Consider the following 11,316-nt stretch of genomic DNA (forward strand, 5'->3'; position numbering starts at 1 on the left):
TTATAAAAATCTTCACATGTCAAGTTTTTGAAGTTGTATCGAGTAAGAATTAAAGATTTAACTGACTGCACACTAAGTATATTCCTCTCTTTGCTCCACTGAGTATTAATCAGTGAAAAAACTCTTTCCACATTTGCGTTATGTGCGCTTATACAAAAATAAAACTCGCAGATCTTGAGCAGTTCTGAGAAACATTCAATGTTTTTAACACTTTTGAAGTAGATTGTCCACTGCTCGTGCAACTTCAAATCATAATATGCTTCATCTTCATCTGATTTTGATTTAAGAAATGAAATCAAGTTACAAAATTGATCGTGTAGCTTAACATCGTCAATCTCTACACCTCTGATGCTCAAGAACTCAATGCATGAGACTAAATCATCATATTTTAGGTTTTCGTTCTCTTTCAGCAATGTCATCCACTCAAAACATTTGAAATCTTCCAAGGGTATCATCCATTCCATCAAGTAATCTTCACAAGCCTTGTAAACACTGAAAAATTCGTTGGAAATGGACTCGGCTTCGTCATTATCACGAAGCTGTTCTCTTATGCTTAGTGGCAAAAAATTGTTGTTTCTTCGATTACGAAGCATATGAAGTACGGATTGAAGTATCTTTGAAATTTCCAGAACGGAATTATTTTCCGCCAGTCCCGCCCGATGTTTAGCAAAAGGGAGAACTTACAGTAGGTAAGGGAGGACGGGAGGACAAAACATGGAAAAGGAGGACATGTCCTCCTTTTGGATACCATCTGGCAACCCTAATTGAAATGCAATGTATTACAATTTTTAAATTCATTTATTGTCGGAATCAGGATGAGACGAGATGACGATCTGTCGATTATGCGTTTTTTTTGGCCGTGCCGCTTGTACGGACCCGCCATTTTTAACAAAGGCAAGGTTGTAAATATATTTATTCAATAAATAACAATTACCCAGATAGTTCCGATGATTGCGTGCGCGAAAAACAATGCGGCACCATGTTGTTGTTGTTCCGCCGAAGACATGTGGCTTTTGCACCGGAAAGGAAGGAAGAGGGAGATAATTTTTCCCATTGAAGATCAGTCGTCGGACGATAACATTATTCGGTGTCAATTGATGGTCAACGATATTCGTTACCACGACCAAACGTCATTCGCGTTCGCGCTGAAACAAAAGCTACCGATTTAAAATTTGAATTTGACATATGAACGATTTCTACAAATTTTCGAATGAATGATTATTTTTTTCAGAATTGATTCACTTTTAGATAAAAAATACTCGTATCATCTACGGCGGAAATCTCCAATTTTCCAGTTCGTTTGAACATTCAAATTGCACAAAGCTTTGTGACCTCCAAAATAAGAACAATTATATTGAACGTATCAAGGGTACAACAGATGTTTTGCATTTGCAAGGGTACAATAGTTAAACTCTGAGGAAATCCTATTATAAATTTTGTATAAATGAAAACACGGTGTGAATAAATATCATTTATTTATCAGAATAGCTGTAAAACACATGTTCATATATAGATGTATATGGTATATAATAATTAGGAAGCCAATTGACGACCATATTGAGATCCATTCGTTAGAAGTACGGTATATATTGAAAAGTGTTCGAAAGGTACGAGATTAAATACGGGGAGTGTCCATGTGGACATTTTCCAAGTTCGCAAGCTGCATAGAAGATACAATAAAACACAACAACAATCACTTTACACTTAAGTTAAGTTAAAAAATAAATAACAGTTATATTTCATTACAAAAAATTCGGTGGAACTTCATTTCAAAATTCTACTATGAGATTCAAGCTTACAAATTTTTGTTTTAGTAATGAAAAAAAACTTTTTAAGTACAAACAAATGTCAATTTACTATCTAAAATACTTCGGAAAATATTGTCTAGAAGTGATATTCCATCGTATTTTTGATAAAAACACGGATATACAAAATACAATACAAATAAAAATTACACTTATTACGAAAATCACATTTAGTAGCACAAAGTTCTTGTATATTTTATATAAACTAATAGGCGTATTCTATCAACTCAAATATTATACTAATTTTATCTGTATATAATTTTATAATATTTTAAGCAAAATAGTCCACGGAACACAAATAAGCTTTAAAAAATCAAGGCTCGAGGTAGACCCGACACAATTAACAATGCCAAAAAGCTTCAATTCAATATTTATTTTAATACAGGTTTCAAAATGACATTTTGAGGATACATCATCATTATTTAATTCCGTTATTCCACCTCAAGCACTTTAAATAACATTAAATTCCATTGAAAAATATACTTTGGTTTCAAATACAGGAAAATTGATTTTACAATATTACTGGCTATACGTCAATGACAATAAAAATATAATTCTTTGATGTTACACACACTATGGGAACACAAACACACGATAATACGCTAGCACATTAATAATTATGTCCACAATCATATTCATAACACACACACACACACATTATAATATCCACTTTTCAGTTCTGAAGACATTCAAAAATACAATACATACACATTATAATGTAATGCAATAATCATAATTAATACACACCGAATGTACAAAGTGAAACATCGAAAATGCATATTTATTTTACTTACAAATGTGCAACACTGAGCTCGATTAAATTTTGTAAATACATAGTAGTATCGAGTAATACTCGCATAAGCTTTTTATTTTAGTATAGGAATACACTTATTTTTTTTTTTTATTTATAATGCGTGCAGATTAAATGAACTTCACCGCCACTATAAATAAGAATTTTATCAATAATTTTTCAAATTAAACATTTACATCGTTAAATTCTTATCAATTGAAATAATAAATATCAATTCCATATCAAAATAAACAACAAAAAAATAGAATGTACTGAAACATTATCACAAATATAAATCAAATTAAAAAACATATTTGTATGTATTTCCAGTTATTTATGAAGCAATTCATTACATATACTAATAATACATATTTAATGTATTGTATTTAACAAAAATGGAAGCATATCATTTTGTAAGCTTTCAATATTTATATAAATGGAATGTTTAATAATTGTGCACGTTTCTTTCGTCAAATACTGAATATAAATAAATAAAAAAATGCATATAAAAATTCATTACAATCCCAATGTACATATGTATTGATGTGGCGATCGATTACGAATAGTAAAAAAATAGACATATTTGTATAACTATAAATACAATTCATTATTAATGTGATTATAAACAATTACCTGAACCAAATTTTAGCATGTTAACAATCCGACGATGATGACGTGACTAAGAATGGCATTCTAAAGTTTATGAGTTAATGTGAAATTAAATCATATCGATTATTTCATACCAATACAAACATTAACTACATACATTTATTTGAATATTTATTAATTTGGCACGTTTTTAGAAGAATGGCATTCATTTACCCAATTTATATATATAATCATTAAAAGTGTAAATAAACCTTATAAAAAATAAATATAAAGGAATGTAAGCCAAGTTAAATTTTTAAAATTCAAACAAAAAACTTTTCCCTATAAATTTTTCAAAATTACTCACCCCATACATTTCACGCTTGAACTAATTCGAATGCCTAAAATTTTTAAAATACTAATCCATTCACTTCTAATCAATTCGCCGATCACCAATCAGCCCTCTGTATTCACATCAGAACTACATATTTTACAGTCATAAGCATTTTACAAATAAAATATTTTTGTATCAAAACAATATACATATACATATGTATCAATATACACTTCACCTATACGATTAATGGAAACTACATACGACTACGGATATGTTTCAGGTAAATTGAAATTGATGAGATCAATGAGAATAAAAAGCTAACACCCACAAATAAAATGCGCAAACAATAAATTAACAACAAAGGTAACGGTACCATCTTCACCATTTTTACAACCTCAAACGCCGATTACTTCCACCTACCACCACTAATTGTAGTGTAGCTAGTTTAAAAAAGAAACCCAGGAGTTGAAAGCTTTGATGTATGAAATAATTTTAAAATAAAAATAAAAAACAACTGGTATTATATGGATTTTAATTTATAAAAAAAAACTGTTGAAGATTGGGTCAAAAAATGAAGAATAATACCGTTACTTCAATATGCAACTAACAAATAATATTGATGTACATATATCCAATAAGTTACAGTCCGATATATATATATGTATAATACAACACACGGACGGACAGACGGACAAGACAACGACAACATGTATCATTCCTAACATTAGGAAAGGAATAAAAAAAGAACAATTCAATAAAGACACCCCGACAAATTCAATACAATATTTGTGCATATGCAATATATATCTTAAATATTGAGTTTAAGCATCTACAAATCAGTCTCTGTCTTGCTGCTAGTTCTACGCGCTCGCGAATAATATTGTTCATTGCCGCCTTTCGTCCATCTCGTGCCGTTCAAAAGGAATTGCTTCACGTTATACTCCATCCTCGCCAATTCTTCTTTGGTATACAGCTTGGTAGTGCAGTTTGTAGCCGCGCTGAAATCTTCAGCCATCTTCGGTTCCGTCGTGAGACTCTGATGTCTCTTGAGCCGCTTGGCAGCATCCATCTCGTTCACGTTTTGCGCGTTAGAAGCTTCCGCTGTGTCGGCGTTGAAATTGATCATATCGTGGCCGTAGCTCAGCCTATTATCGGTGTTGGACTCTTGAGTGAGACTATTGCACAACTCGACGGGAGTATTGGTAGTGTTGTCTAAGCTTTTAGTGTTGAAAGAGTGTTTCGATAGGTGATGCGACGTCTTATGACTGGTCTTCAGATTGTTCTTGCGTATTCTATGATCGACTTTGGCCGGTCTTGGGAAGTCGTTTCTGACGTGGTGCATCTCTTCAGCGCTTTGTGGACAGCTGTCCGAGTTGTCGAACTCGATCTGCTGCTCCATCTCCAAATTCTTCTGAACCCACTCGGCCACCCGTATGAGCTGTTGCTTTTGAAGAACAGCCGCACTGTCGTCACTCGACAATGAACTTGAACTCTTCTCCGTCGACGTTCCCTTCTTCCATTCTTTCGGTTTTTCCAGCGTATTCTCGGGCATCACTTGATTCGTGATTTGAAACTTTTTGTTGATTTCGCTCAGGTTCTTCGAAGCTATCTTCAAATCGAAATTGGACGTGAAGATTTCAGCGCTTTCCTTCAAAAAAGCGTGCGCATCGCTAGTCAACTTACTATGCTCGAGATCGTTGACGATTGTTGTCTCCAATACGTCTTTTTGAGTTTTCAAACTAGTCGAATGCTTCAAACTCTTCTCATAATGATCGAAATTGAACATTTTCAAATTTTCACTCAAAGCTTTCGGCTCAGAAAATAAATTATCGATTATATCATTTTGGAATGCTTGGTCGTTTTCATTCACAACCAATGCTCCACCATCGACCATGTCAATATTAGGTTCATCTCCAACTATATCACCGTTGAATTCGGGTATTTGTAATACAATTTCAGTTTGTAAAATATTTTTATCTAGATCATCAGGAATTATATTATCGACTCCAAACAATAACTTGTCAATAATTTCAGCACTTTCGTTACTCTTATAACCACTCTCAGGTTTCTCAATCAAATCAATTGGATTTTTAACAGCCATATCATCAATTGGCAAATCTAAAATATTATCAACGGAATCTAATATTCCTCCATTTAAATTCGGTGAATTTGACTTCTTATCACACACGCCGAAATCAGACACGAGGTCGGTAAGAGTGGCGGTGTGTTTCATAGGCATATCTAAAGTATTATTGTTATATAGAGGCGTTAAAGGTGACGGATTATCCATATGTTTTGATTGTCTCGTATACAAAACCGGTGCTATGTTTGGTTGTGCATTGTCCAACAGAATATTCTTAGACCCGGCCTGCATAATCAACGAACAAAACCTGGGACCAGGACCAATGTGTACTTTGGGATTGGATCCGTTGTGTGAGCCATTTTGGTATGACTTATTAGACGATGTTTTACTTTCAGCATCATTGGAACTTACAGAACTACCATGAAAAACTATTTTGTTGCTAATTGAATTCAAATCGGCTTTAGTCGGCAATGCAGAAATTTTGGTTTCCATTGTATTCGGCATCAGTATGGAATTTTCGATTTCGCCAAAAGTTATATCAGCAACGTTAACCGACAGTGCCGACTTGTGGATACTGGACGATTGACTGGTAGATTTGCACAGCTTTTTACTGAGATCGTTGCCGTCTTCAAACTTAATATTGGACACGTCAGTGTTTAGAGAACTTTTTGTTCTGTCGCATAGTCGATGATGTCCTGTAATCGGCTCCAAAGTCGGTATGCCATAATGATCTTTTAAACTAATCTTTTTCAAGTCTTCGCCGATTTTCGTCATGATTTCTCTATGTTTCAGACTAACCAGTTTTACATTGTCTTCGTTAGGTTTGACAGATTTCATCGTCGGCAATTGCTCGCCGGATCTATTACACTTTTCATTCAAGAAACTTTTATTTTGGGGGAGTGAATATAAAGAATTAGATTTTTCGGTATCACCTATTTGTATCATATCTTTTTCTTCGTGTAATACCTTTCCCGAAAGCGGTGAGCTACATTTACCACTCAAGCTTGAGTTCAATGAAATAATATCAGAATTACAGTTAAAACAAACTGACTTCATATTTTCGTGTCTCAAAATCGTTTGGATTCCGACAGAGTGTTGCGATTTGTTAAATGAAAATGGATTTGCTGACTTTTTCAAGCAAGTGCAAGTATCGCAGTGACTAGATATAGTATTTTGCACACTTTCTTCTAAAATCTTCGACATGAGTGATGCAGAAATATTGAATTCAAAATCATCCGGATTGACTTTTTCTGAAATCAACGGAGGATTTTTTCCTGGCTGATAGCCGGGTTGTGTAGAATCTTGATTTAACTTGGCTTTTGACATAATGTACGATGAAACTCTAGCTTGAGTATCGGGAGGCAGCTAAAAACAAATTATAGCGTTAAAACAAAACGTACAACAAGGTGCAAAAGATTTTTAATATATGTATACCACATAAGCGCGCACATACATATTACTAAGCATAAATATTCGTAAAAAGCAACTGAAAATATACGTAAAAACATTCTTACTGAATCAAATTTCTGTGATACAAAATTGTCCGGTTTACATTGCAAGAGTTGTATTGCTAAGTTCATGTCATTCTTGTAACGTTCCTGAAAAGATTATCACGAAGGTTTAACCATTGATCATTTCTTATACAATTCGTATCCATGTAATTGAATTATGTACAGAATTATAGTACGAGTTATCTATAGAATCAGAATAAAATGATTACTCAAAAACTACAGTTGAGGTTGTAATATAAAATGGTTACACGACAATTGGTGCAAGTCCAAAAGGTTCAACGACAAAATGTACCCGAAAATTAGTGCACTGATAAAATGTACCCGCGACAAAATGTTCACGCGACAAAATGTCCACGGAAATAATGTTCAATCGACAAAATGTTCAAAAATCCTAAATTTTTAATTGAAAAAGTAACTTTTTATTGTATTATATTTATCGATGTATATGTTACTTTTTATCGTATAGATCGCGGATGTTATTAAATTAGTATAAATTACAGGTGTTCTCAACCGTACCAACATATTCTTATTTAAATTGAACAATTACATTTTAAGCGAATGTCATTGTGACTCATTGAATATCATTTTAAGATGTCATTGAATTAATTTAAATGTTATGGGTTCTTAGCCGTATCCAATATTTACTTATTTAAATTGAAAAAAAAAACTTTCTAAGCGTATGAACTGCAGATTACATTGAATTAGTTTATATGGCAGGCAGTAAATTATTCATTTGAAATTAAGAAAATGTTGGAGACGGTTGAGAAGCCCTGCCATAAAAACTAATTCAATGTAATCTGCAGTTCATACGCTTAGAAAGTTTTTTTTTCAATTTAAATAAGTAAATATTGGATACGGTTGAGAACACCTGTCATTTATACTAATTTAATAACGCCCGCGATGTATACGATAAAAAGTACCAGTACAAAATACCATATACATCGATAAATATAATACAATAAAATGTTACTTTTTCCACTAAAATAGGAAATTTTGGATTTTTGAACATTTTGTCGCTTGAACATTATTTCCGTGGACATTTTATCGCGTCAAAATTTTGTCGCGGGTACATTTTGTCGCGTGAACATTTTGTCGCGGGTACATTTTGTCAGTGCACTAATTTTCGGATACATTTTGTCGTTGAACCTTTTGGAATTGTCGCGTCCCCATATAAAATAAAGAAAAAAAATATGATTTCTATAAAATATATATATGTACGTATATGACAAATAGGAAATGATTTTTAAATTAAAATCCATCAAATATTCGTATTGAAAAAAATGTAAATGTAAATTTATTCACTATCAATTAAAAGGTTGCGTAGAATTACTAAGAATTTTCATATAATGCAAATATTCCTAACAGTTGTACATCTCACTACAATGTCTGGACGTGATAAAAAAATTAATTAAAAGCAAAAAATAAAATATATATATAGATATAAATATTCAAAAACAAAAGCAAAAAAAGTTCATCTAAGCTACAAAATTGAAAACCACACGAAAAGTGCTTACAATTAAATTTACTAGCAAAAGACAAAACTTACATTCTCTTTGTGTAAGTGCCCCATAGCACAATTGGATTCTGCGAGTCGTACCGAGAGCGTTTCCACGTCTCTCGTCAGTTGCGACTTATCTTCGGAACACTTGTCCACCATCTGTAGCAACTTTTCTTCCAAATTTTGATTCAATCTTTGAACCCGTCTATGAGAATCGTATAATCTTAACAAAAATGGAATAAAAACGTAAAAAAAAAAACATTAAATCACTAAAAAACAAAATATAGGCAATGCAAGATTCCATACCTATCATACTTTTCTCTCCACGTTACAATTTGCTCCTCGAGTTCGGCGATTCTAGTGTTTCCTTTCAAAAACTCAGATTCCATTGCCTCGATGTGAGCATCTCTTTCGGCCAAGTGCCGCTTGAGATGCTCAATTTCGGCATGCAATTCGATCTCTGAAATATCATCTGCGCACTCCTGAAAAAAATCAAACATTTCAGACACATATAAATAAGTAACGCACTTCATATCCAAGTTCTGGATTCAAATATGTGTATTATAATTATAAATTTATAAATATGTGTATTATAATTGTAATAATTACTGCCAAATAAACCTTTTAACTCGAAAAAATATTTTTTTAGGGGCCGTGACGTGAAAGTAATTGGGAAGCACTGTTTTATACTATGTCTCGTCACCCTTTTATGACTCATAAGGGGTTGATATAAAAGTTTCATTAGTCACATATGTAATATATGCACGTATACAGAGTGGGGTGGAAACAATTACATGATTATCAACTTGAAAATGACTACTTCATTGAAAAAGGGAACAATTTAAACGTCTATTTTATAAAATAAATGTGCATTTAAAAAATTTTTTGTACATTAAAAAAAGTTTCTGTACATTAAAAAAAAATTGTGTGCATTTCTAAATAACGGATACAGATTGCATTAGAAAATTTACTTCGATCATTGAAAAAAATGTTTGCTACTTAAAAAGTGGATGAAATGTGTATTAAAATGACAGATGATCTGTATCGGCAATGTCGCGAATACCAAAATACGAACCGACAACGACCAACGCTTCACTCTACTGGATTCCTTCTTTTATATTACTCTTCGGCTTGCGACCTTCGACTCTACGACCTGACATCATCATTCATATTCATACGTAATAAGTAAACAAAAATAAACACTTTTGACAGTTGACAGTTGTCAATAACGGAAGACTGCAACGTTGCCACTTTTTGCATCTATTCTAATGCTAAAATCTATTTTTTCGAATGATCGTTTCATATTTTTTAATATTCACTTTATAATGCGAAAATATTTTATTCGATGCACAACACGAGATTATTTAATGCACCGAAAATAATGCAAATTATTAATGCACAAACATTTTTTTTAAGATTCTAATTTTTTTTCTTACTGTACAGTTAAATCGCATTCATTAAAAAATAAACATTCAATCATCAAATAAAAGCAAATTATATATAATATGTACATAGGATAGCTTTATGCTAAAAATTAATATGATGAAAACAATGTCGGCCTGATCTTTAGATCTTTTTCAGAATAATCTCTATACTTTATAAGAATTTCTTGGAGAACATTTTGAAATAATTTGTTCCAGAAGGATGGATGCACACTACACATTAAATTCTATAAAAATCTCTGAGTGTTTGAATGTTCCCAATCTCGTTTCAGAAATCTTGCCTGGTTAACCCTACGATTTCTTCCAGAAGGGCTATTTGAATAAATGTATCCTCACCAACCTTGAACTATCCAGGAATTGAATGAGAATATCTGAGCGATAATTCAGCGAATTTCATTGACTATGTTAAGGAAAGTGATGGACAAAGTTTGACAACACTAGGTCTAAAAATCACAAAAAAATAGCTGATTCTATCATATTTAGTTTGGTGTTATTTCACTAATGAATAATTCATCTTTTGAATTAGTGACAATTTTCGAGATACTAATGGCACCCGTATAATAAACACCAAACATTATAATATCCAAAATTCATTCAAAATGTGATGTTCAAAGATAGAGCAATTTAATTGGTGGATTGACATTCGGCTTTCGACCAATGGGCGTGCGTGGGGGGCACAACAATCAATGGACGTGGAAGAAAATTGCGCGAAACGAAACGTCATCAGAAGAACTGTCAGATGAAGGGATGGGTTGATGAGTGGATGGGTCGATGTTACCTTGCAGGAGGGCGCGGATGCTGGGGCGAGAGACGCCGCCTGCGCCATGAGGGCGGCGTGGGGGGCGGCCGGGTGGCTGGAAGGCGAGTTGTGCGGAGGCTGCGCCCCGTGAGAGGCCCCCCTTTTCTCGGAGACCCCGCGCGCCATTACGACACTCATGGCAGCGAGCAGCCGCGGCTGCACACACATCGACCCGAAACGCCCAAACACCCCATCGGATGGCCATTGCCAACCCCCCCTTATCACAATGTTCTTTGTGCAATATTAAAATTATTATTGGTTTTTTTAGCTCAAACTAATTTTGGTATTGATTTTTCTGTATTCAAATAATTACAAACATGAAATATCGACATTATATTTCTTATTATTGAGGCCAATTTTTATAAAATTGGTAGTTAGCAAATTTGGTTTTACGATAAAGATTCCCACTATTTTATTATTAGTAAATAATAATATGCATATGGTTTAAAATTAAACCAAGCAA

The 11,316-nt window shown here is 33.2% G+C and overlaps 1 protein-coding gene across 1 annotated transcript; it reads right to left on the reverse strand.

The window, feature by feature from the left end:
• Positions 1–1,465: 1,465 nt before the first annotated feature.
• Positions 1,466–11,039, reverse strand: LOC143915580 (uncharacterized). Its single transcript, XM_077436279.1, has 5 exons — positions 10,833–11,039; positions 8,919–9,094; positions 8,661–8,835; positions 7,118–7,201; positions 1,466–6,968 (listed from the first exon to the last, which is right to left on the reverse strand). The coding sequence occupies exons 1-5, from the start codon at positions 11,019–11,021 to the stop codon at positions 4,350–4,352; spliced, it is 3,243 nt and encodes a 1,080-aa protein (XP_077292405.1). The 5' UTR covers positions 11,022–11,039; the 3' UTR covers positions 1,466–4,349.
• Positions 11,040–11,316: the final 277 nt, after the last annotated feature.

The sequence above is a fragment of the Arctopsyche grandis genome, chromosome 8 (genome assembly GCF_051622035.1).
Source record: "Arctopsyche grandis isolate Sample6627 chromosome 8, ASM5162203v2, whole genome shotgun sequence".
Taxonomy (NCBI): domain Eukaryota; kingdom Metazoa; phylum Arthropoda; class Insecta; order Trichoptera; family Hydropsychidae; genus Arctopsyche; species Arctopsyche grandis.